This window comes from Amblyraja radiata, chromosome 11 (genome assembly GCF_010909765.2).
Source record: "Amblyraja radiata isolate CabotCenter1 chromosome 11, sAmbRad1.1.pri, whole genome shotgun sequence".
NCBI classification, from domain to species: Eukaryota; Metazoa; Chordata; class Chondrichthyes; order Rajiformes; family Rajidae; genus Amblyraja; species Amblyraja radiata.
In genome coordinates, this window is record NC_045966.1 from 15,862,075 (window position 1) to 15,889,824 (window position 27,750).

Here is a 27,750-nt window from a genome sequence, read left to right on the forward strand (position 1 = left end):
AGGATTGTTTTCATACCTGGGTGATGGAAAGGAGGAAAAGAAGATAGAATAGTAAGATTAAACGAGAACTTACCAGTTCGAAGTTTGATCGTTATTTTGTGAGGAGTACGTTGGGGGATTACGTGAAGAACCCCGCCAGGACGCATGCGTGTCATTCTTCAAAGCAGCGGTGTGAAATCACAGATAACTGTAATGACTGAACATAGTAAGATTAGAGAAGAAATACCAGTTGAGTATATGATCATGGGTGGGAGCGGAGGGCACGTATTCCCTCAACGTAATCCTCACAAAATAACGATCAAACTTCGAACTGGTAAGTTCTCGTTTAATCTTACTATTTTACTTCGGAGTCACGTGAGTGACTACGTGAAGATTTCAAAGCTCTGTGATTTCATGCCGTGGAAACGATTCCATGCATCACATCTGCCTTAATGACTGTGGGAGGAATTGTGTCAACATAATTTAGACATGAATCCGACATTGAAATCCATGAAAAATTTATTAACACCAAATTATAGCCCCTATTTATGGGGTAAATTAAATTACAGAACTTAAAATTGTTTCTGCAAACGTTCCAGGTTTAATGACTGGTTTATGATAAAATAGTTGGAATGTTTTTTCCCCTGACCATCCTGCTGTCTTGAGGATTTGGTCCATTGGTACATCCAACTGCATAGCTGCCTATGTAGCTGCAGCCCTGGTGGAATGAGATTTAAAAATCATTGACTTTAGCTCCGCCTTCAATTACATCATCCCCAGCAGACTGGTCACCAAACTCATGGATTTAGGACTCTCCCAACCCATCTGCCTCTGGATCAAGGACTTTCTGTCTAACCGCCCCCAGACCGTCAGACTGGGCCATCACCTCTCCACCCCCATCACACTCAGCACCGGCTCCCCACAGGGCTGTGTGTTGAGCCCCCTCCTTTACACCCTCTACACCCACGATTGTGCCCCCGCCCACTCCACCAACACCATCGTCAAGTTTGCGGACGACACGACTGTGGTTGGACGTATCTCAGGAGGAGATGAGAACCTACAGGGAGGAAGTCCAAAGACTGGCAGCGTGGTGTTCAGACAACAACCTCATCCTAAACACCACAAAAACAAAGGAAATTATCATAGACTTCCGTAAGAACAGTGCAGCCCCCAAACCCCTATTCATCAATGGGGACTGTGTGGAAAGGGTCTCAGACTTCAGATTCCTGGGCACACAAATTACGGAGGATCTCTCCTGGACTACAAACACCACCACAGCAGTCAAGAAGGCCCAGCAGCGACTCTACTTTCTGAGGATCCTCAGGAAAAACAACCTGGAGGAGAAGCTGCTGGTGTCCTTCTACCGCTGCTCCATCGAGAGTGTGCTGGCGTACTGTATAACCACATGGTATGCCAGCTGCTCTGCAGCGGACAGGAGAGCCCTTCAAAGGGTCATCAACACCGCACAAAAAATCACTGGCTGCCCACTGCCCTCCCTGAAGGACATCTTCAGCTCTCGCTGCCTTGGCAAGGCAGCCAACATCCTGAAGGAACCTTCCCACCCTGGACACAACCTGTTCCACCTGCTGCCCTCTGGCAGACGGTACAGGTCTTTCAAAACTCGCACAAACAGACTCAGAGACAGCTTCTACCCCATAGCCATACGTGAACTTAACAATGCAAAATAAGAAATAACACTCACATTCAACTGAATGGTTCTACCTCAGCTGCTATTGTTATTTATCTGTAATTTTTAAAAATATGTATATATATTTACCTTTTCTTATATATTTAAAATTGCTCTTGTGAATCGCACCGTGGGATTGACTTTTAAATTTTGTTGTACCATGTGCAATGACAATAAAGAGATTCATTCATTCATTATTCATTGAGATGGTCTGGACAGTCACTTTTTTGTGTGGTTGCTTGTGGCTGATTAAAAGTGCCTTCTCATTGCCTCTGATGATTTTCGTGTTCTCCATGTATAACAACAAATGTCTTACTATACAGAGACGATCATCTGTTGGGTAAGACCTAAATTCTATATTGAGGCCTGCTGATCCCTGTCTGTTCTGCTTAACTAATTCATAAATATGAAACGTAATATTTCCAGATGAAGAAGTCATGTTGTCCAGTCTTAATTTATGTAACGACTGTACCCTTTGTGCCGTGACCAAAGCCATTAGCATGACTGTTTTCAGTGTCAGTCTATGTAGGGACAGAGCTGTTGCTGGAGACCAATTCCTTAGCATCGTCAGGACAATACTCACATCCCATATTTGAGAGTACCTGGTTCTTGGGGGATTGGTATTAAAAATTCCCCTCATAAGTTTTGTTACCAGGGGGTGAGTCCCAACAGAATGACGCTCTGTTCCTTGCCATAGATAAGTTGATAAGGCACTTCTGGCGCAGTTGATGGCACTATAACTGAGCCCCTCATCATAATGGAGGCCTGCCAGGAATTCCAGAACAGACGGGATGTTCATTGATCTGTAGGTGATGCTGTTTCTGTGACAATACATCTCCCATTTCCTGATATAGACCAGATACTGTTTTTTGGTGGACTGTCTGTGGGCCGCCGAAATTATGTTCACTGTTCGGTCCGTCAGTCCCAGCTGTAGTAGAGGTATTTTTAGACTCTACAAATTAATAAATTCATATAGTTATGACATGGGTGGCTATCCCTTGTTACGGGATGAACCAATAAATCTGGTCTATTCGGGATGGTGATACATGGTTCTAATACCATGTTGAGTATCACAGGGAACCATGGTTGAGTAGGCCAATCGGGTACTACCAAAATACCAGACGCAGAGTCTTGCTGTATTTTCCTTAATACCCGACTGATGAGGCAGAAAGGAGGGATTGCATAAATAAACAATTTCCCCCAATGCAGCGAAAATGCATCTGTCGCCGCTGCCCCAGGGTCTGGTTCCCACGAAACATAGTTTGATAACTGGTGATTAAGTCTGGATGCAAATAGATCGATATCTGGTGTTCCATATCGTGCTGTAATATCAGCAAATACTTTTTATTCAACTTCCATTCGGTGTTTTCATTAAATTTGCGTGACCTGGTGTCTGCCACTAAATTTAGTTTACCTGGTAGGTAAGTAGCTGATATCCAAATATGTCTCTGGATACACCATTGCCAAATTGTATTAGCCAGATTGTCACATGATGTCGATTTGTTTCCACCCATGTGGTTGATATATGCTACCACGGTGGTATTGATAAGAGATAAGATAAATACTTTATTAATCCCCTTATTCAGGGGAAATTCTGATGTCCATGCAGCACACTAATAAAAATACAACACAGTATTCGTAAAGAAATTCAACACCAAAACATCCCCCCACAGTGATTCCCACTGTGGGGGAAGGCACAAAGTCCAGTCCCCATCCCCTTGTCCACCCAAAGTCGGGCCCAATTGAGGCCTCCACAGTCGCCGCCACGGCGCCCGATGTTCTCGCCGGGTGATGGTACTCCGGCGTCGGGAGAACCCCCAGCAGCTTGGGGTGCCAGGAACGGCCGCCTTCCTACCGGAGACCGCGGCTTCCAAGCCAACAGACCACGCCAGACGGAGCTCCGCAAACTGGTGATTGTCAATCTGTAGTCTAACATGCTGGTGATATAACCCAGAACAATATGACTTTAGGCCATGGAATGCACCCAACATTTCCAGGTAGTTTATGCCCAGTGTTTGTAATAATGATGCCTCCTGTGCAGTCCATCTACCTCCACAGCTGGAGATGGTATTGGTGGCACCCCACCAAGTGCACTGGCATCAGTTTGTAGCACCATAGAAGGGTTGCTGATAATGATTGGATTGAAACAAAGCCGAATGTTATCTTTCCACCATTTTAGTTCCATTATAGCTTTGATTGGTAGCTTCATTGGTCTGTCAAAATGACCAGCATTGATTTTGAGTGCTCGTATTTTTGCTCTCTGTAAATTTTGGTAATGTAAAGGTCCGAATTGTGTGGCTGGCAAAGCAGCCACCATTTTGCCAATTACTTTTGCTACCAATCTGATGGACGGTTTACTGATGTCAATGAGTTTATTGCAAGCCTCTATTAAGTCTATAGCCTTTCCCTTTGGCAAAGTCACCGACATGTGAACTGAATCAATGGTGAACCCCAAATAGTCCATAGTAGTGGAAGGCGTTAATTTAGATTTAACTGGATGGATAATAAACCCCAGTTTTTCAAATAACTGTTTTGTGGCTGTTACGGTTTGTTTGGCCAATTCCAAAGTTTTGCCCACAATAAGTATGTCATCTAGATATGCCATGACCATGTGTTTTCGTTTCCGTAGAAACGCTAGGGCTGGTTTCAAAATTTTTGTGAACAGCCTGGGGGCTGATGTTAACCCATTTGGCAGCGCTCTATACTGCCAGCGCTGTCCCATCCAGTTGAATTTTAAGTAACATCTGTGGTCACCTCGTATAGGCACTAAATAGTAAGCATCTTTTAAATCGATGCTAGCCATGAAGTAACCTTTGGAAATCAATTGTTTTGCAGTAACAAAGGTTTCCATTTTAAAATGAATATATTGTACAAATGTATTCAATTTGGTCAAATCTATGATGATGCGACAACCACCATCTTTTTTGTTTTTGGTAAAGATATTGAACACGAATTCTAGCGATTCGTGTTGGGATTTTTCAATTACCCCTTTTGCGTAAAGCCGCTCCAGTTCAGCATGCGCTTCTGATTTTTCTTTACCTGAAAGTACGAACATTCGGTTCGGTACATGCTGAACTGGAGGGCTGTATTTGTGTATAAATTCTATGGTATATCCCTGGATACTGCTTAAAATATAAGTGTCGGTAGTTAACATACTCCATGCATCCAGAAAGAAGTGTAATCTCCCCCCAACCTCCATGCTCCCTGCAATTTGTAGGGAACCAGACCCACCTACCTCCATAGTTACCAGTGGCAGGTTTACTTCTTTTTGTAAATCCTTCGTTGATGTTGAGGCGCCGGTGTCTGGGTTTGTGGTTGGGTTGGTGTTGGAGGTTTGCGTATCTTCCAAAAAGGCCGGCCTGGGCCATGGCCTAAAAAAGACTCATGTTCGGTGTACCGGACCTTTGAGCTTTCGCCAGTTTGTCTTGTTCTACTGGTGGGTGCGTAAGGGTGCTGTTTATGACCGTAGTAGGTTTTTGATGAAGTCGCTTTTATGAGCCCCAGGGTTTTTGCCTCCTCATCGAGCTCCTTGACTTGCTTCGATAGGTTACCTCCAAATAGTAAAATTGGTGGTTTTACATTTCCAAGTTTGCACAGACCTGCGAAATTCGGGTTTAGGGCAGGTAGGATGGCACTCTTCCTGATGCTGTTTATTTCATATTGTGTGTTGCAAAGCAGTGCCAGTGCATCCTGTTGGTCCTGCGACATGTCCTTCTCATCTACTGTGCGGGCGAAAGCTGTTATTCCCGCTGTTAGGAGCTTTAGTACCTTTTGGAGTTTGACATCCATGCCTCTAACTCCTGCTCCGATATGTTTCCTTATGCAATTATTTACAACAGGAACATTCAGGGATATACAGTTACCCGGTGCCAAGTGTCTTGCCGTGGTGTCCAATACAGCCTGTTCCTGTAGCTGGTTAAAGGACATATAATCTATACTGGCAGCTAGTTTTTGTTCCAGGTGTTGGCCAGTCTGGTCTGGCTGTATGAAGTTGGACACCATGTCCAGTAGATTTTCACGTTCCTGCACCCCTTGCACACTTGATTTCTCTTCTGCAAACCCCTCTTCAGGATCAGCCCAGAACTGACCCCCAGTACTCCCCTCTGACGAGGGAGATGCACTGTGCAGCCCTACAAGAGGCGCTGTTGTGGGTTTAACATAGTGCCCACAGTGACTAGACTCCATCTCCCGGAGCCTGTCACGTTGGAGCAACTGCTCCACATACCGCTCCAACCGGCTCCAGCGCTCACGGTCGCTGGCCGCTCGCGGCTGCTCTAAGTCGGACTCATCTGAGTCAACGACTTTGTTGGTTTTTTGTTTTGCCTTGCCGCCCGGCCGCGGAGTGGATCTGGCCGGTGCGGAGGCGAAGTCGGGCACAGCTGTTCCCATTATGGGTGATTCATGTGCCGCTGACCGCTGCTGGCTGCCCGCAACTCCGCGGTCCTCCCCCGCCAGCTTTGTCGCAGCCCTCGTTGTTTACTTGGAATTGTCCATTGACTCCCCACCTATAAATCAGTATGGGAACAACACAAAAGACCGCAGAGTATCTCTTACCTGCAGGTTCCGGCTTTTAAAAACTGCCGCTGCGGGGGAACGTCGTTCCACCCCGCCTGACTGTTTCGCAATGCGTGTAGCGATATGGCACGCATGCGTCCTGGCGGGGTTCTTCATGTAGTCACTCACGTGACTCCGAAGTAAAATTGACAGATTCAAACCTAAAACACTCTTACTAGGAGATTACATTCTGTATTTGGGGAGTAAGGAGACATCTGTAGGCTCAGAATGGGGCTTCCTGTAGACTAAACAGGAAGCATGGCAGAAGGGAAAGAACAGTAACACTCCAAAAGGTTATATACATTCAGGAATCCAGCTAGTAAAAGTGAAGTTATTAACTGCAGATTTTCATTAGAACATCCAGGGAATATTTTGACAATGTGATAATGGAAGATGACTGATGGCAAATCACCAGACTAGGTTAAAAAAAAATGTTGATACATACTTCCATTGAAATTTGACATTCGCAGGTCAACTGGAAGAATATCAAATATAACCCAGACATCAAAAGTTCAAATGTTATACATCAAACCTCCAATTATCTGGCAAACTCAGGACCAGGGGTAGCAGACTGGCAGATATTGTTTTTATTTGTATCACAGCACATTTTTAATTCACAGAGTGTAGATGTTATGCAGTATTATAAGGATTTTTCCAATAAACCAGGTAAGTTTAAAGGGAGCAGGTGAATTAGGGTGTTGTGAGTGGAAACAGAGTGCAGGAACCAGGGGCCCAGCAGGTGGGAAGGGTGTGCAAGAACCAGGGTCACAGTGAGTCGGCACATGGGCAAAGGTCACCTCCACATGCCGAGACATCAGGATTTTCAAATACAGTGTATTCTCAACCATCTGGTGTGCAAATGGAAATAAAGTTTAAATGTTTTTTCACACTTGCTTCGCAGAACACTTCAAATTAAATACAGTTTGAGCTTATTTTCATAACAATAAATTTCTTGCGGTTGTATGAGAATTCCAAGTTCTTGAATGCCAGATAATAAAAAAACATTCTAATTGGATATTGAGTTTATCTGTAATAAGAATCTCTTTTGCAGAATTATCCCGTGTGGTCCTTGTTATCACGCTCCCCTTTGTAAGGTGATATAACTTCTCCTGTCTTCTAAGGACCCTCTTATTGGTTATCATATGCCTTCCTTACAAATATTACTCACAACTTGGATGTGTCAATGCAAAAGTGGCTTCACCCAAGGATTCAGCCACAGTGCAGTTTACACATTCTCAGGAATAACCATAAAACTGTTGCTGATATTAACTGTAATAACTTGACAACATGCAAGAAATGTCATCTTCTTATGCTGTTGAATGATAGGAAGCTTTAGGTTACCTGTACTTTCATTTGAATTGATTGTGCTAACCTCCTGCTTTGAAGCAAAACTATACAGAGGCTGATGTGGCATTGCCCAGCTTGTCTGAATACCTCCAATGGATCTTTTAAAATCAAGTGAAGGAAGGCTGAATTTGTGCAGTGTGGTCTTGTAATGTTACTTTTTAAGCTTGGCATCATTTCAGCGAATCTGTAATAGATTTTCTCTGAAGCCAATGGGGGAGAAAAGCATCTTCTCACCAATGGTTAATGCTGGCTGCAGGCTATGTTCACCTCCATGCTACATGAGGTACAAGTGAATGCAATCAGCAGCCAACATACGGCAGCAGGTGCATTCCAACAGTCCTTGCTGCCATTACTGATGAACCTTACTGATAGCAACTATGAAATACTTCTCTACGTAATTCTACCTGCAACTTTGTCACAAATGTCCAGCTCTGGACCTTCCTGCCTGGCAACATTTTGCATGCATCAATGCTACAACTATAGACATAGAAAATAGGTGCAGGAGTAGGACATTCGGCCCTTTGAGCCAGCACCGCCATTCAATATGATCATGGCTGATCATCTAAAATCAGTACCTCGTTCCTGCTTTTCCCCCATATCCCTTGATTATGTCAACTATGTGGGATGCCCGAGCTGTACCACACCACACTCACTCTCTGAAGTGTCAAATCATTGAGAGTACACTTATTTAATCCAATGGATCTGTCAATTACTACTTTGCTGTAGACTATTATAGCTTTGTGTCTCATTGTAGGAATGTTCTTCTTCTTTTTCTAGATATCTCTATCCAGTTGTTAACCACAGGTATAGGCTGGTAGATTTAGTCGCTCTCAAGCCATCTGTCGATTTGATTTTTTTTTCTTGACGAGGCCAAAGAATGTTAATGTGTACACATCATGACAGGCTTCTGCATATCAAAGTCGTAAGTTGTGTTATCATACACAATCCGTAACTTCGGGAAGCAGATGCCAAACCATTCGTGAAATTAAAAGGTTGACTGCAGGGCATATAAAACACAACAATCTCAGATATCCCTATCTTGCTCAGGCCACAGCTGGCAAAGTTCAAAGTATTAGACGAAATGTGTGGGAAGGAATTGCAGATGCTGGTTTAAACCGAAGATAGACACAAAATGCTGGGGTAATTCAAAGGGACAGGCAGCATATCTGGAGCGAAAGAATGGGTGACGTTTCAGGTCAAGACTTTCAGTTTTCCATCTGAAGAAGGGTCTCGACCCGAAATGTCATCCATTCCTTCTCTCCAGAGATGCTGCCTGTCCCGCTGAGTTACTCCGGCATTTTGTGTCTATCCAAGTTCAAAGTACTCTGTACAATGAATGAGTACATTCCCAAATAATCATTTGCTGATTTTAAAGAGAATCCCCATAACACCCTGTACAATAAAAACAGAATTTGGTCCTCTTATTCACAGACACAAACGGGGCAACAGGGCTGTCTGTAGTGATAGAAACATAGAAAATAGGTGGAGTAGGCCATTCGGCCCTTTGAGCCTGCACCCCCATTCAATATGATCATGGTTGATCATCCAACTCAGTATCCTGTACTTGCCTTCTCTCCATACCCCCTGATCCCTTTCGCCACATACAGCTCTTTATGGCGTGGATGATAATAACCCCAAAGTTGATAACGTCTATTTTTCTCGCTCATATCTGCTCACTAATATCTTTTGCTTGGCTGTGAGGGGGTGGGAAGAACATCTCACCAAATAGCACCGGGCTATTCTTTGCCTTATGTACACAATACGAGAAATGTCTGAAGCGGCCCAACCCGAAACGTTGACTGTCCATTCCCATCACAGATGCTGCCTGATCCGCTGAGTTACTCCAGCACTTGCTGTTTCTTGCTGAAAATTCGAGCATCTGACTTTCTTGTATCTACAAAACATCTCATACTTGTTCCTGAGAAATCATCACTAGGCTGTGGTAAAAGGACAAAAATCTCAAACTTTTTACTTTCTTCAATTGTTGAAATTGCTCAAGGAGTGACTTTGGCTGCAGAAATTTACTTTTCTTATTTTAGCTTACCTAGTAGTGTGCTGCAAGTGTACAACCAGGCAGACAAGTACCTGTAGTATGCAATTGGTCCTTATTACGATAGAAGACTAAATGCTCAGTGGATTGGTTCTAGAAAGGGGTCAATCTAAAATATGGAGCAGTGCAGGAAGAAACTGCAGATGCTGGTTTATACCGAAGATAGACACAAAGTGCTGGAGTAACTCAACGAGCCAGGCAACAACTGGAGAAAAAGGGTGGGTGACGTTTTGGGTCAGAACCCTTCTTTAGACTGACAGTCACCCATCCTTTTTCTCCAAGTTGCTGCCTGACATGTTGAGTTACTCCAGCACTTTGAAATATGGAGCATATGCCTGCATTAACCAGAAATACCTGCATGTTTCTAGGACAAACTGCAGAATTGAGTTCAAAGTTGTTTTCATCCGAGAATGGCAACAAGTCATTTAGTTCACCACATGGTACGTGGCCACTGCCAAGTAAAATAGTAATTCAAATACAAAACTTACCAGTGGCTCCTCTTCTTCCTGTTTTGCCTCGCTTCCCCTGGGGACCTAAGGGTACAAATTGAAGAGAATCAACTTATTTGTTCGTTATTGGATCTCAGAAATGTTTTCTTTAATTCCATTATAGAACCCCGTGGCATTTCTTCCCTCAGCGCTGAAACATTACAACGAGTGTTACATACCATCTGGCTTCTGCAGACTCCAGTTCTGTTAATTGCATATTCCTGGGAATTTTGGTTAAAGTTTATTATTACAAATTAGTTTGGTCAAAGGATGGAGAATTGTTTGTAAACTTAAAAGATATTGAAAATATTACTAAACTGCTGGTGCTAACAGATGAATCTCACAAAGGCAATATTTAATTTGCTCTGACATCCAGCAAAGCAAGCCATTGAATTCCTTAGGACTGCTTAAGTTCCATCGCAATTCCGGCAAGTTAATACTAGAAATACAACATCAGGTCCAAAAAAATGTCTGGACAATGTAAACGAACAATAAAGAACATTTCTACCATTGAAACTCCACTTGATTCCCAGCTGTGGTAATTTCTTCAAGAGTAACAAATTACTCATAATTTAGTTTTGCTTTAACTTCTTTTAATCAATCATAGGTGTCCTTTGTTAAATGTGATATGATTGTGTGCAGAAATCTATTCTCAACCCAATGACTCAAGCCAATTGAACTAATTTGCCAACATATGGTGTTCATCTAAAACCTATTATTGAACACCTATGCAAATTATATAACCCAAACAATAACAAGTTCCCAGCAGGATGATGCAAGTTCAGATTCCTCATGGACTGGAGTTTGTTGGCTGTATTGTTTTTGCAAAGCTGCTTAGTGGAAGTAATTTTTCATCTCATTGGTAATGAATGAAGCCAATCTTCCACTGGGAAAAGAGAAAAACAAAACAGGCCAAGGCTTACAAATGGCAAATAAAGGCTACCCAAAGTCAGCACCTTGTCTCATTTGATGACAATCTCACTTGCTTTGTGCAATGGTGAGGATTTTTCTTTGTACTTGTAATTTTTCTTTATTCTTCCTGTGGTTATTTTACTTCTTTCCATTTCACACTAATTTCTTGAACTGTCTAATGGAATTTGGTACATTAAATGGGTCTTACTATATGTTATTTATTAATCAGGTGAATATTATTGCAAATTCAATTTTCAAAAGTTCTCTTTTGCAGGCATTATTCAATTGTGGTGTTAGGCTGTTGTCTAAAATCATAATCATTATTTGTGTTTTCATTTAGTTTAAATAATGGGCACAATGTTATAACCTTTGATGCAATGAATTGGGGAGAGGGTTCACTGTATTTTGTAAACATTGTTTTGTTCAGTTGCATTGATTCCAATGGGTAGGAATTGCTACCAATTGTGGTGGTCTCATTATAACCCTAATATTATGCTACATATAAGGAACTGAAAACTAAACATACAACCATTTGTGGAACATTTTTTACTAAGTTGCTTTAATATATATGTATGTGCGTGTGTGTATTATCCCAGCAATTTAACTTGGTTATTTGATAGGTAGGAAGATACTAACATGGAAAATATGACAGCTGAGAAATTTGGATAAGTAGTGTCTTACCCTGGCTACTTGTCAATTACATCTGGAGGTGAACCCAAGTATGACTATTGCCAGACTCGATTGTTGAGGAGAGGATAAGTTTAAGGTGGGAAACGAGTTACCAATCAACAATTCTACTTTAAGCAGGTTGACCTCAATGGAAATTGCAAGTCTTCACAATGAAGTGAATTGAAAGAACATAGAACGGTACAGGACAGGAACAAGGTCTTTGGCCCACTATGTCTGTGCTGAGCATGATACCAAGAAAAACTAATCTCATCTGCCTGCACATGGTCCATATCCCTCCATTCCCTGTATATCTATGTGTCCATCCAAAAGCCTCTTAAATGCCACTATCGCATCTGCATCCACCACCACCCCTGGCAGTGTTCCAGGCAGCCACCACCAAACCCCGCACATCTCCTTTAAACTTTGAACCTCTCACCTTAAAGCGATGCTCTATAGTCTTTGATGTTTCCTTCCTGGGAAAAAGTTTTTGACCGTCTGTCCTTTTTATGCCTCTCAATTTTATTTACATCTATCGGGTCTCCACTCAATTCCAGCATTTTGGTGAAAACAATCTAAGTCTTTTCAACCTCTACTTGTTGCTAATACCCCCTAATCCAGGCATCCTTCTGGTAAACCTCTTCCTCGCCCTTTCCAAAGCCTTTGTATCCCTCCTGTAATGGGGTAAGCCAAATAAGCATGAAATACTCCAAATGTGGCCTAACCAAAGTCCTATACAGCCATCACGACTTCTTGACTTTATAGTCTTATACTATGTGCCTTCTATGACAGAGTGGTAAAGAAGGCAGATGTTATGCTTGCCTTCATTGCTATCTATATAAATTGGGAATATCTCAGAGATTCAGCAATTGCAATGCTTGATTCCTACATGATTGTTAATGAAATTTAATTGAATATGTTCTACATATGCTTTGAATTGAAATTACTTGGCTAAGAACCGACCAATCTCCCCAATTTTGATTATTGTTTGATATATTAAGTCAATATGAAATGTAATTAATTTCCTCATTTTTTAATCAATGTATTAAGTTACAGATTAATAAAACCTAATTGAAAGGTGAAATAATAGCAAGTGTTACACAAAGGAACAGAAAAACACTTCTAAAGTAACTGACCAATTTCTGAGTTTAAGTACTCATCTGTTCATATCTAAAGGGGTTGATTTTAATTTTTTGCAAATGCTTGGCTCCATGACAATGATTCTCTGTTCATATTAAACCACACTATAAAAACAATGTTAAAAAAGATGAAACCATCAAAAAATTATTTTATTCCCAATTTCACTCCAAGGACCCAAGCAGTCTTTCCAGCTGAGGTAGAGGTTCCCCAGCACCTCCTCCAACCTCATCTACTGCATCCGCTATTCCAGGTGTTAAGGTGAGACCAAGCACAGGCTAGGCGATCGCTTCGCCCAACACTTCCGCTCATTCGCAATAACCAACCTGATCTCCCGGTGGCTCAGCACTTCAACACCCCCTCCCATTCCGAATCCGACCTTTCTGCCCTGGGCCTCCTCCATTGCCAGAGTGAGGCCCAGTGCAAATTGGAGGAGCAGCACCTCATATTTAGCTTGGGTAGTTTACACCCCAGCGGTATGAACATTGACTTCTCCAATTTCAGGTAGTCCTTGCTTTCTCCCTCCTTCCCCTTCCCTTCCCAGCTCCCCCACAGCCTACTGTCTCCAGCCCTCCCACAACCCTACTGTCTCCTTTCTATTTCCCCCCCCCCCCCCCCCCCCCCGACATCAGTCTGAAGAAGGGTCTCGACTCGAAACATAGCCTATTCCTTCTCTGCAAAGATGCTGCCTCACCCGCTGAGTTTCTCCAGCATTTTTGTTTACCTGATGATTAGGGAATGCTAGATTTCACTCATCAGTATACATTTCAAAATCTCACATTTTATCTCAGTGTGAACATTTTCAAGTGTATGTTGCTCTGTTCAGGATGCCCTCTCATTACAAGGCACAGCAGACCACTGGGATACAACATCATCATCATTGTTGAAAACATCAACGGGCACGGTGCCTTACAATGCTATGTACGACAGTGATCGCAACTTCAAGTGAAGTATGGATTGCCGTGGGCTCGCTAGGAACTCATCCGCCCTTTGACAGGTCTTGTTTTTGGTCCTGCTGGGGGTCCAAAGCCTCCTCTTCACCTGGCAAACCAGGTGGGGGAGACGGTTTAGTCGCTGACTATCCGACCATGGAGCAGGTAGCGCAGGATTACATGGTACCCGTGGCGGTGGGAACTCCCCCCCCCCCCCCAACCTGACTTGTGCAAGTACAACCATATAGAAAGCAAAATATAGGTTGTTCCCCAGTTACACAGGGGTTCCTTTCCTATCTGTAGACCAATTTCTCTGTAAGTGAAAAATAGTCATTGTTTATAGAAAAGCTTTGAAACATAGAAAATAGGTGCAGGAGCATTCGATATGATCATGGCTGATCATCCAACTCAGTATCCCATCCCTGCCTTCTCTCCATACCCCCTGATCCCTTTAGCCACAAGGGCCACATCTAACTCCCTCTTAAATATAGCCAATGAACTGGCCTCAACTACCTTCTGTGGCTGAGAAATCCACAGATTCACCACTCTCTGTGTGAAAAATGTTTTTCTCATCTCGGTCCTAAAAGACCTCCCTCTTATCCTTAAACTGTGACCCCCTAGTTCTGGACTTCCCCAACATCGGGAATTATCTTCCTGCATCTAGCCTGTCCAACCCCTTAAGAATTTTGTAAGTTTCTATAAGATCCCCCCTCAATCTTCTAAATTCTAGCGTGTACAAGCCAAGTCTATCCAGTCTTTCTTCATATGAAAGTCCTGCCATCCCAGGAATCAGTCTGGTGAACCTTCTCTGTACTCTCTCTATTGGCAAGAATGTCTTTCCTCAGATTAGGACACCAAAACTGCACGCATATTGTATCCCTCCATATTTAAAAAAAAATTATTGCTTAACCTTAATTTTGCTATAATTAGTTTAGTCCAGAGATACAGCATGGAAATGGGCCCAATGAGTCCACACTGGCCACTGATCACACGTTCACACTAGTTCTGTGATATTCCATTTTTGCATGCACAACCTCCATACTAGGGGCAAGTTGCAAGGCCAATTAATCCACAAATCCTCATGTTTTTGGGAGGAAACCGGATCACCCGGAAGAAACTCACACGGTCACAGGGATAACATACAAACTCCACACAGACAGCTCCAGAGGTCGGGAGCGAACCCAGGTCCACAGTGTAATGAGGCAGCAGCTCTACCTAGTGGTCACTGTCAAAGATCCTATAGCGTCTTTGGTCACTGTGTTGCCCTTCAATTTCATTGAATGCTCACACTAACACTACCCATAATTAACCTGATGGAATACATACTGTGTTCAATAATTACTAAACAGCTTGAAACATTTTATTATTATTACTAGCTTTAAAAATGCTTTAGAAATAAGAATGTTTACTCGTGTGAGGTGTTTCGTGACTCAGGGAGCCCTTGTACCAATGATTACAATCATATTAACATTTCCAAATGCCCATCAAAGGAATTCTCCATCTCCTTCAGAAAATGCTCCAAACAAATAAAGGTCCACCAAAATAAATAACTCTCTTCAAAATAGAAATTAAAATTGTACACAGTGGTAAAGAAAGCTTTTGGTGTGCTGGCCTTTATAAATCAGAGCATTGAGTATAGAAGTTGGGATGTAATGTTAAAATTGTACAGGAGATTTACTAGAATGTTGCCTGGGTTTCAGCAACTAAGTTACAGAGAAAGGTTGAACAAGTTAGGGCTTTATTCTTTGGAGCGCAGAAGGTTAAGGGGGGACTTGATAGAGGTTTTTAAAATGATGAGAGGGATAGACAGAGTTGACGTGGAAAAGCTTTTCCCACTGAGAGTAGGGAAGATTCAAACAAGGGGACATGACTTGAGAATTAAGGGACTGAAGTTTAGGGGTAACATGAGGGGGAACTTCTTTACTCAGAGAGTGGTAGCTGTGTGGAATGAGCTTCCAGTGAAGGTGGTGGAGGCAGGTTCGTTTTTATCATTTAAAAATAAATTGGATAGTTATATGGATGGGAAAGGAATGGAGGGTTATGGTCTGAGCGCAGGTATATGGGACTAGGGGAGATTATGTGTTCGGCACGGACTAGAGGGGTCGAGATGGCCTGTTTCCGTGCTGTAATTGTTATATGGTTATATGGTTATAGTGGGTCTAGTAACTGCAACATTATAAAACAGGAACTTAAGAAAATAGAAACTAAAGGGCCTGCCTCACCAGCATGCGACTGCATGCGGCTAGCACGACCCAACGTGGTCGCTTGAGCCGTACGGCCTCGCGGGGCCGGTCCCACTTCGATCGCCGGAGCCGTATGGAGTTGTGCGGGGCTCAAGCCACCACGTTTGGTCGCGCTAGACGCATGCAATCGCATGCTGGTGGGACAGGCCCTATAGGAAAAGGCTAAATGAACAGTTGATGTGAACCATCTAGCAGCGTGTTAGTTTTTTCTACTTTTTTTGTTTATTTTAGTGTGTCTCAATGTGTGTTTTTAATGTTTCTTGGTGTGTCTTGTGTGGGGGGTGGTGTGGGGGAGGTAAGGGGGAAACCGCTTTGGTCGCCTACTCCAAGGAGAGGCGACTTTTTCCATGTCACCTCACTCGTGGCCTAACATAGAGGATCGGTGCGGCCTTTCCCGGAGACACACCCGGGGCTTTAGCAGCGGGTGCAGCGCAGACTGTTTAATCGCGGAGTGGGCGAGCCCTCGCTGGGGGTCGCTGGGGGGGGGGGAGCGCTCCGTTCGCTGGCCCGCGGCAGCCTGAAGCCGCGGACTGCGGAGCTCCAGCTGGCGCGGCGTCCGGAGATTGGGATTCCTCGTTGGGGACTCTGGAGGAGAAGAGCTCCGACCGCCACCTACTTCTAACCGCGGGCGCGGCGGGGACTTACCATCCTCGCCGGGGATCCCTGGAGAGGAGCTCCGACTGCCGGCCCTGCGGTCTGCGGTGCTTTTGGCTGCGACGCGGCAGGGACTTTAGATCTTCGACTGCCGGCCTGCGGCCTACACCATCTTGAAGCCATGGTCTCCGGTGCGGAGGCACCGATTCAAGACTTACCTGGACTTACCTTGTCTGCACATCTGGACGCTTGCAGCGGTGACTGCGGAGGATTGTGGTCCCGACCACGGGGGAAAATGGAGGAGGACTGACCAAACTTTGTGCCTTCCACCACAATGATGAATGCTGTGGTGGATGTTTGTGTTAAATTTTTGTGTGTATTGTGTGTTGTTTTTAATTGTACCGCTGCTGGCAAGTTCATTTCACTGCACTTTAAGTGCACGTGACGAATAAAACTAACTTGACTTGACTTGAACCACCACTTTTTGTCTTGAAATAGTACTCGCAAACAAAAATAAATACAAGGGGTCAGATGTGGATTTCAGTCATCACTCTTGCTTAACCTTAATTTTGTTTGTAAAATAAGACTGAACAGTATATTTATACTCTTTACCTGTCTGTGAATGATCGATTAATTTCATAAAGGGCCTGTCCCACGAGCATGCGACTCCATGCGGCAAGCGCGACCTAAAGGGCCTGTCCCACGAGCATGCGACTCCATGCGGCAAGTGCGACCTAACGTGGTCGCTTGAGCCGTACGGCCTCGCGGGGTCGGTTCCACTTCGATCGCCGGAGCCGTATGGAGTTGTGCAGAGCTGGTCCCGACATCGCGCGGGGCTCCGAAAAACTGACCGTGTTCAAAAATTCCGCGCGGCAACGGCCTGCCGGCCCGCAGCCACCTTGACACCATAAGCACCGCCTCGACGCCGTACGTCACGCGCGAACTTCGCTCGAACTTCATGTCACTCACTCGACCTCCGCGCGGCCCCCGCTTCTGGTTAGGTCGCGCTTGCCGCATGCAGTCGCATGCTCGTGGGACAGGCCCTTTAGGTCGCGCTTGCCGCATGCAGGTCGCATGCTCGTGGGACAGGCCCTTCAGGCAAAAGTATTGATTTTAACTAAAGTCAAATTTTCATCATTCTCAAAGACTGATAAAAGTCACAAAAATCTAATACTAAACCCAGCATGTCTCAAGTATGCAGATTTATTTTTAATACACATGTTTGGCAGTCAAATTGTTCTCTTGCTGAAGGCTCAATCTTGATTTCATTAGTTGCTCATGACATACCATGACTCAGCACAAGGCAATTTTTAAAACCGCACTGCGGAGTATTTTATTACATGATTTGCATGCTTAAGAAAATGTTGCATTTAACGGGAAACTTATGTTAAATTGTGTTCTGTCCCCACATCTTAAAATCCTTGATTAAAATCAGCAACTTGATCCCTTGGAAAGTGAATAGTAATGAGAATTTAAATGTCTTGAATCTTATTTATCTGCTGTAGTTAATTTGCTTTCCATCACAATAATGTAAGTGAAATTGGTTATCTTTTTTTTAAGTATGTATTAAAACATAGTAGACAGGTTTTTATTATTTTCCTCCCTGGCTTTATATTAGTTGCTTATATTAAATGAGCATCTCTAACTTTTTTGAAGAGCTGTTATGGCGTCAGTGACCAATATTAAATAATTTACTTTAAATAGTTATTTTTCACGAATAAAATGATAAAATTTGGGAAAATTAAATCCTACTTTGAGATGGGATGGAAACTTTCATTCAATTTCACTCCTACAGATTATTGGAAAAGAGAATTGAGCCTAGGATATGAAGCTGGAAATGCACATTTGTGGTCCCAGTTCTAATTGGGCTGCTGTGTAGTAGAATTCTATTACAGAAGCAGCCAGCCATACTTTCCACTGAGTTTCAGGGTATGTTGAAGGAACACGCAGTATCTGTTTTGGCCACGTGCATCACCTCCCCCTCTTGTCTCTCTCTATGACAGTACATCCCATTGTTGAAAAAGATCTTTTCCTTAATGTGCAGAAAATTGTTTAAGAAGGCACTGCTGAAATAAGTCTACTTGTTGAGTTTTTGAATATAACTTCAGACTCCCTGGTTTTGGTGAAATGCACTGATAATTATATTTAGTTGGACTTTTCCTGCATTCAGCATCATTATTAGAAAAACATTCCTGGCATTCTACATCCATGGAGGGAGGAAAAGAATAGCCAGAATCTACTATCTGTCTATATCCATTAAGGAAGTCAGGTTAATCAAGCAGCTCGAGACAATAGCAGGATCCCTCAAATAAGCATAATTTTGTAGATTTGATGCATTGGGACCAATTTGCGAAAGGATTTAAAAGGAGTAAATTGGGACATTTTGTTTTATGGGAAAAATGTGGAAGAGAAATGGAGTACATTTAAAGGTGAAATTTTAAGAGTACAGAATCTTTATGTCCCTGTTCGGTTGAAAGGAAATAGTAAAAATCGTAAGCCATGGTTTTCAAGGGAAATTGGACACTTGGTTCGGAAAAAGAGGGAGATCTACAATAATTATAGGCAGCATGGAGTAAATGAGGTGCTTGAGGAGTATAAAGAATGTAAAAAGAATCTTAAGAAAGAAATTAGAAAAGCTAAAAGAAGATATGAGGTTGCTTTGGCAAGTAAGGTGAAAGTAAACCCAAAGGGTTTCTACAGCTATATTAATAGCAAAAGGATAACGAGGGATAAAATTGGTCCATTAGAGAGTCAGAGTGGACAGCTATCTGCAGAGCCAAAAGAGATGGGGAGATATTGAACAATTTCTTTTCTTCGGTATTCACCAAGGAGAAGGATATTGAATTATGTGAGGTAAGGGAAACAAGTAGAATAGCTATGGAAACTATGAGATTCAAAGAAGAGGAAGTACTGACACTTTTGAGAAATATAAAAGTGGATAAGTCTCCAGGTCCGGACAGGATATTCCCTAGGACATTGAGGGAAGTTAGTGTAGAAATAGCAGGGGCTATGACAGAAATATTTCAAATGTCATTAGAAACGGGAATAGTGCCGGAGGATTGGCGTACTGCGCATGTTGTTCCATTGTTTAAAAAGGGGTCTAAGAGTAAACCTAGCAATTATAGACCTGTTAGTTTGACGTCAGTTGTGGGCAAATTAATGGAAAGGATACTTAGAGATAATATATATAAGCATCTGGATAAACAGGGTCTGATTAGGAACAGTCAACATGGATTTGTGCCTGGAAGGTCATGTTTGACTAATCTTCTTGAATTTTTTGAAGAGGTTACTCGGGAAATTGATGAGGGTAAAGCAGTGGATGTTGTATATATGGACTTCAGTAAGGCCTTTGACAAGGTTCCTCATGGAAGGTTGGTTAAGAAGGTTCAATGGTTGGGTATTAATGGTGGAGTAGCAAGATGGATTCAACAGTGGCTGAATGGGAGATGCCAGAGAGTAATGGTGGATGGTTGTTTGTCAGGTTGGAGGCCAGTGACTAGTGGGGTGCCACAGGGATCTGTGTTGGGTCCACTGTTGTTTGTCATGTACATCAATGATCTGGATGATGGTGTGGTAAATTGGATTAGTAAGTATGCAGATGATACTAAGATAGGTGGGGTTGTGGATAATGAAGTAGATTTTCAAAGTCTACAGAGAGATTTATGCCAGTTGGAAGAGTGGGCTGAAAGATGGCAGATGGAGTTTAATGCTGATAAGTGTGAGGTGCTACATCTTGGCAGGACAAATCAAAATAGGTCGTACATGGTAAATGGTAGGGAATTGAAGAATGCAGGTGAACAGAGGGATCTGGGAATAACTGTGCACAGTTCCCTGAAAGTGGAATCTCATGTAGATAGGGTGGTAAAGAAAGCTTTTGGTGTGCTGGCCTTTATAAATCAGAGCATTGAGTATAGAAGTTGGGATGTAATGTTAAAATTGTACAAGGCATTGGTGAGGCCAATTCTGGAGTATGGGGTACAATTTTGGTCGCCTAATTATAGGAAGGATGTCAACAAAATAGAGAGAGTACAGAGGAGATTTACTAGAATGTTGCCTGGGTTTCAGCAACTAAGTTACAGAGAAAGGTTGAACAAGTTAGGGCTTTATTCTTTGGAGCGCAGAAGGTTAAGGGGGGACTTGATAGAGGTCTTTAAAATGATGAGAGGGATAGACAGAGTTGACGTGGATAAGCTTTTCCCACTGAGAGTAGGGAAGATTCAAACAAGGGGACATGACTTGAGAATTAAGGGACAGAAGTTTAGGGGTAACATGAGGGGGAACTTCTTTACTCAGAGAGTGGTGGCTGTGTGGAATGAGCTTCCAGTAAAGGTGGTGGAGGCAGGTTCGTTTTTATCATTTAAAAATAAATTGGATAGTTATATGGACGGGAAAGGAATGGAGGGTTATGGTCTGAGCGCAGGTATATGGGACTAGGGGAGAATACGTGTTCGGCACGGACTAGAAGGGTCGAGATGGCCTGTTTCCGTGCTGTAATTGTTATATGGTTGTATGGTTATTTTGGGGCAGGTCAGACGTACTCAAACCAATAGGTTGCAATCCAACAGAACTGGGACCAGCCTTCTTGTACAAGTGATGATGTTGGCAATACTATTGTGGAGGGTTTAAATTAAAAGTTGGGAGGAGGTAGGGATCAAATATGCTTTTAGGAATAATAAACAAAGTACAGAAATGACTTCTGCCACCATCACCCTCACATGTCACCCTACTCCTTCATACGTTCATTTCCCAACCCCGAGTCCCACATTTCCCTCTTATACCACCCCCCCCGTCTCTGTGAGACCTCACACAGAGCAACATAAAAGCTATGAAATGTGGAAAGGTAGAGGGATGTGGTCATGAAATGCAGTGTTGGAAACACCTCGCATATTGAAAAACTATGTAGGATAGAGAAAAAACGGAGCTAATATTGCAGATGGATGATCTACCATGAAATTGGCCAGTTCTGACTAGCACTAATATTGGTTTATTTTATTATCTTTTGTGTTTATTATGTTATCTATGAGTACTGTGTTTACAGACCTGTTATGCTGCTGCAAGTAAGAATTTAATTGTGTAGGAAGGAACTACAAATGTTGACTTACACTGAAGAAGGACATAAAATGCTAGAATAACACAGGGGGGCAGGCAGCGTCTGGAGAGATGGAATGTGTGATGTCATTGTTCCGTTTTCGGTATATATATAATAAATAACATTGACTCTTGACCTTTAAACATGGTAAATTATGTTAGTGAGGGAGTCGAGTTTGGCGTTCCTTGCTGATCCTCCTCCTGCTCACTCTTACTGGAGGCTCAGCCAGCAAAGCCAACCTTCACTCTCCAGTAACATCATTTACCATGCATAAAAGCTGAAGGAAGCGTGTATTATATATGCATACATTACACAGTATGATTAACAGCAAAATGTTTGCAGACATTTAAAGCAATCGCACAAATTCAACTAAAATAATGAATACAAGTATATTCTATCAGATTTTTATGACAGATATAAATTTAAGGAAGCATTTATTCAATATTGATTTATTTCATTTTTATTGAACTGTATTTTGCATTTGCATCAAATTCAGTGCAAGCCCTCAGCAACAGTTAAGTTGAGTTATAACTAGATTCTGTATCTGCACTAGTAGTTTTGTTCATGGTGCTTGTAATATTTTACATTGCTATTGCTTAATCTTGAGCATGTCTGGCATCCAGCCTATCACTAGATCCGGCTGGACTACATCAATCACTTTCTTCCACTAAGATTGCCCATTTTTCTAGGATCATCCTGAGGAGAAAAGATAAGCACAGCTTGTTTTCATTTTTAAAAGAAAAAAAAATGTGCTTGTGTAGTGCTTTGGTACTAATAGCACTTAGACTTGTGTAGGATTGTGCGCACTGATTTCTTGCTGACTTACTATGTTGCATGATACTTATTGGCAGTGTAGTAAAGGGGAAAAAAGGCCAGATGGATTGTTCTGAGTGGAACTGGATATTAAACAATGAAATAATCATCAGAGGGAGGGAAGGAATACATTTTATAGTTCTCTGATTTGCACTGAGTTCGATCTGATCATCAATAAACAAGAGACACTCAGGCTCTGGATTTATTGGTTGTTTCTTAGTGTGGAGGTGACAGACAAGACGACAGCGAAAGCTAGGTTAAACACTTTTGTGCTCTGAAGCGATCCCCAATCTCTAAGAACACTTTGGCAATGGTCATTGCGTGAGTCCCTTCCATATTATTTCTGCCTCTAAAGTATCTAGGCCCTTCCATTGAGAAGTGTTCCATGATCGAGAGAGTCTATGTGGATTTTCCCCGTCTCGCAGTTGCAACCAAATTATTATCAATATTTCAATACAGTGAGTATGCCCTACTGGCGGATGCAAGAGTTTTGTGTTGCCAGTGCTTATACTGATACGGTGACCACGTGTAGGATGTGCCTCCCAGTGGCCAACACTGGCAATGCAAGCTTAAATTTCTCTTTCTGATGGACTTCACCATTTATAACAGTGCTCTTAAACCTTAACAGTCGGCAATAAATTCAATTTCCTGAAGTCAGTAAAGGCACGAAGAAGAGGCATGTTTGAGTTTATGAGGAAGATTTGCAATGGCGATCAAGTTATCATGGTTGATGTGAGCAATAGTCGAGAAAAGTAACCTTCTGCCCAACCAATAATGTTGGCAGTACACCCAAATATCTTCATGATTAAGTGGTCTATCAACAAACCTATTATTGAAAGTATGTCAATAGACAGTTTATCAATGACGGGGCAGAGTACATATTATAGGAACAGCCCCCACATGTTGTAACAGTTAGCAGTTCAATGGAAATCAGCATTTGAACTACCCTGGAAGATGACCTTCAGCCACCAAGACAGAAAAAAGCTAATACCAGTTAAGTACAGCAATATATTTAAAATATCCCATCTGCGTGGAGCTGCATACTTGGAATACTGTGCTCATTTTTAAAGAAATGACTGGATACGGGAACTGTTTACACAGAATGTACACCTTCTAACCTTTCCTTTGCTTTTCATTGCTGTAACACAGTACATCATATCTTTTCTCTTCATTATTTCAAAAGTACTAAACAAATTTTATTCGCAAAGCACAAAACCAATCGTATTATTTTCCTTTTTACAATATGCTATTAACACACCCCGAGGCTTTCATTATGTGATTAAATATCATTGGTTTCAAATTTGGCTTAAAGTGAAATCACTCGCACATCAACCACATTAGTGGCAGTGGAGCTGGGGGCAGGGGGGGGGGGGACACAAGGTTTGCAGGGAACCTGGAAAAAGTGCTGATGGCTAGAAATTACATCTGTTTTTTTCCCCCCTCAAACGTAAATCATACCATTCCCATTACAGATTATCAAAATAAATCACTGTCAATGTCAAAATTAAGCAGCATCTGGATCACAATTGGTTCCACCTTTGATGTGAGTGCAAGGTTCACAAAGAGGATAATGCAGACTTTATGTTTTAAATATTTGCTTTTTCTCTGGACTATTCTTTTCATACATTTTGAAGGTGTCTGTGAATAATCAAAATAAGAATAATGAAACACTCATTCACACATTTATCATTACGCTCCTGGAATGAAGTACAGTTGGTCATAGCTCCATTTGCTGTGCTACTGTGCTGCCTTATCCAGTGTTCAAGCTGCTTTGGAGACTGGATTATGGGGACTCATACATGAAGTTGGCCACAGGTTTGGGAAGGGAGAAATTGTACAGAGGGTTCGAGAAGAGATGATGATGGTAAGGTTCTGGTTTGTAAGGTTTTAAGGGTCAGGAGAGTTTTTTTGAGAGAGGTAATGACGCAAGCTCCAATGCAATTGGTACAATACAGGGAAGGGAAGCTTCTTCCAATGACAACTTGCACTTGGGCAGGCAAGGATTTTAGATGGTAGGCATTTTAGTGGGACTGTGGTCAGAGCTGGAAGTGGATTTCATGGTTGATAAAGACATCTTGGGGAAGCAGAAACCAAATAAAGAATGAAGCAATTATACTCTTAACCTTCCTATAATGTATTTGAGTTACTATCTTATTTTCATTTCACCTTCAGTTACCTTTCTGAATGCTTTGCAGAAACAAAAGTGATCTTGGAACCCTCACTTGATTTAAGGTATCATTGCTGGAACTATCGATTCTCTAAAACATTTACAATGTGAATCAACAAACTGCTTTCTTGTGAGAAATTGATTGCTCGACTCATTTGAAACGTTGAATTTCCAGCTATATTACTATATCCCAAACAAAATTATCTTTCAATTATGAAAACTGGTTAAGTAAAACTGTGTTGAGAAACTTTGTCAAGAGCCTAATCTGAAAAGCAATGGTATAAATTATATAATAAAATAAGGATTGATATTCTTTCACAACCTTAATCAATCAGACATTCATTTTCAATCACTCGTTCAAAAAACATAATGGTTGGGGAAAATTAGCTGGGGGTCTGCATCTTCTCTGTTCAAATCCCCAAGTCTCAATTTAAGCTGCAATCTTTACCACTCACCCTTTTGACCGCAAGAAATTGAGGGCTGCCATGCATGTCGAGGGAAGGAGGAAGATGGGCAGTGGAGCATTTTAACAATCAGATGCAAATCTTGCACTGCTAAAACTTCATCCAAAAGGACACCAATCTGAGTTCACAGAAATTTAGTTGAGGTTAATTTTGAGATACAGCATGGAAATAAGCCCTTCGGCCCACCGAGACGGCGCTGAACAGCAATCCCCATTACACTTGCATGCACTACACACTAGGGACAATTTGCAATTTTTACCGAAGCCAATTAACCTACAAACCTGTATGTCTTTGGATATGGACGAAAATTGGAGCACCTGAGAAAACCCATGTGGTCGCGGGGAAAACGTACAAAATCTGTACAGACAGCACCCGTGGTCAGGATCAAACCCGGGTCTCTGGTGCTGTAAGGCAGCAAATCTACCACTGCACCACTGTGTTGCCCCTGATGTTAGGCTAAGCATAGTTAGATTGAGTAAGCTACAGAAACGTAATTCACTCACCTGGCGGGCAAAGACAATCAGACGTAACCTCCCTAATTGTCCGGATTTTTCCGACTGTGTTGGTTAACTCCTATGGAAATAAAACAATATATTAATTGCACAGTAAAAGTCACGATGATTAAATATAATGATCATACGTGCTTGAATTACAATTCCCCACATCAAACTACAAAAGGTCTTGTTTCATTGTATTTCTAATTCTAATGTGATGGTTTGATTGTGCTAATCAGTTCCAGATTCCTTTTTTGGTTAGTTTAGCGGTGATGCTTTCATTGTTCAGACACCAGAAATCCTTTTCAAACTTCTCTTGAATTTCATCACCAATTCCTTTCCCTCTTCATCCAGTTTTTATTCTTTTGCAAGTTGGCGCCGGAAATGTGACGATTCTTTGTTTGCCGCCTCGGAGGAAATCTACTTTTACACTACAGTCGTCACACTTTTGTACCTGTGTACGATTGTGTTTATGATTTTACTGGATGGTATGTAAAACAAATAATTTCACTGTATCTAAGTAAACGTAACAATAAAGACCTGCTATGCAACCAATCAACATTTCTAAACAGCTGTGAGCTGGCAAAATAGCAAAGATAAATGTTAATATGAAACAAAGCCACTAGTGAAAAAAAGTATTTTGTGCAACGCTCTGTTTAGTGTTACAGTTGCATGTGTACTACAGTATTGCTAAATAGCTGCGCAGCAAATTCAACAACAGACTAGAAAACTCGTAAAAGCAGCAAAATACTGCTATTACTAACTATCTTTTTAATGGATATGTATCACATCTGGATTTTCAAATACTTCAATTAGATTTTTTATTTAGTTGCAACAAGAACAGTGCATTGCTGTTAAGCATGTGTGCTCATTGGCACATTAAGCAGCAAAACTGTGCACTAATCATAATATCATGCAACTAAAGATTATAAGATACTTTAAAATGCATTTGTATTATTTCTCTGCCTCTGCATGTGGACCTATACTTTACCGTCAACCACCACCTCGGCATTCCTTGTAAGCAGTTTCGACCTTTGAGTGATTATTGCATACCTTTACCGTTAGTAGTGATTTAGGAATATAAAAATGAAAATGAAGTCTTGCTGTTAAATAACACCTTTCACATTCCTTAACACATTACACCAAAGATGTGGTCCCCATTGTGATGTAGAAAATATGGTGCAAATATGCAGGTGGTAACCTTTTGCAAACAGAAATGTGATATTGCCTAAATAATAATGTTCTGTTGAAGTTGATTGAGATTTATATATTAACCAAAATATCAGTATTAATACCTCCACTTTAAAATTATCACCTAGAACATTTTACCTTTGTTAAACATCTCATCTAATTCAATACTGGGTGTATTGCATTTTTAACAGTCGTCTGAACACCCAATCAAACTAATTAATGTTTCTATATTCTACCTGTAGGGTACTGATTAAAACCCAAAGTTGATGCTCAATCCGAAGACAACTTGGAATTAAAAAATCCTAATAGACCCAATGATTTATCAACAACTTGTAATTATGGAGCATATATCTATTTGTAAAATCACTTCACAGAGACACAATATTAGAGATTCCAAACCAGAGTAAACTTGAAATATTATTCATTAAATAGAAAAAAATCCCAGCTGCTTAACAGAGGCTTAATCAAATGCATATGATTGCAAAGATAGACAGGAGTTATGAGCGATGACCAAAATCTTTCATGGAGGCCGTAAAGGGAGACACAGGCGAGGAGACTGTTGTTCATAGGAAGGGAATCCTCAAGAGAGTACTTAAAAACAGCCTTGAATAGTGGAGAGATGGGAGATGATGTCAAAAGGGACATTGCACCAAAGAACAGAACCATAAGAATGTAGTAGGTTTCAGCAACGATAAGGGGACATAATGAGGCCATCAAAAAATGTAAGTATAAGGATGAGAATTTAACATTCAAAGAGTTAAAGTCAGGATCAGCAAATACAGGGTTGTTGATCGGGAATATGTAAAGACAAGGGCAGCAAAGTTTGGGAACAGCTCCATCCAAGATCGTAAGAAATTCATAGCAAGAGGATTTGAGTATAGGAGCAGGGAGGTTCTACTGCAGTTGTACAGGGTCTTGGCGAGACCACACCTGGAGTATTGTG

At 41.9% G+C, this 27,750-nt stretch overlaps 1 protein-coding gene across 2 annotated transcripts in view; it reads right to left on the reverse strand.

Annotated features, from left to right (window-relative positions):
• Nucleotides 1-27,750, reverse strand: part of LOC116978324 (collagen alpha-1(XXIII) chain-like) — a 166,096-nt gene that overhangs the window by 125,738 nt on the left and 12,608 nt on the right. For both annotated transcript variants that reach the window (XM_033029401.1, XM_033029399.1), the window contains exons 2-3: nucleotides 25,626-25,695; nucleotides 10,106-10,150 (exon numbers count right to left, since the gene is read on the reverse strand). In XM_033029401.1, coding sequence (XP_032885292.1) covers nucleotides 10,106-10,150; nucleotides 25,626-25,695 — 115 coding nt within the window. The remainder of the gene's footprint in view (nucleotides 1-10,105; nucleotides 10,151-25,625; nucleotides 25,696-27,750) is intronic.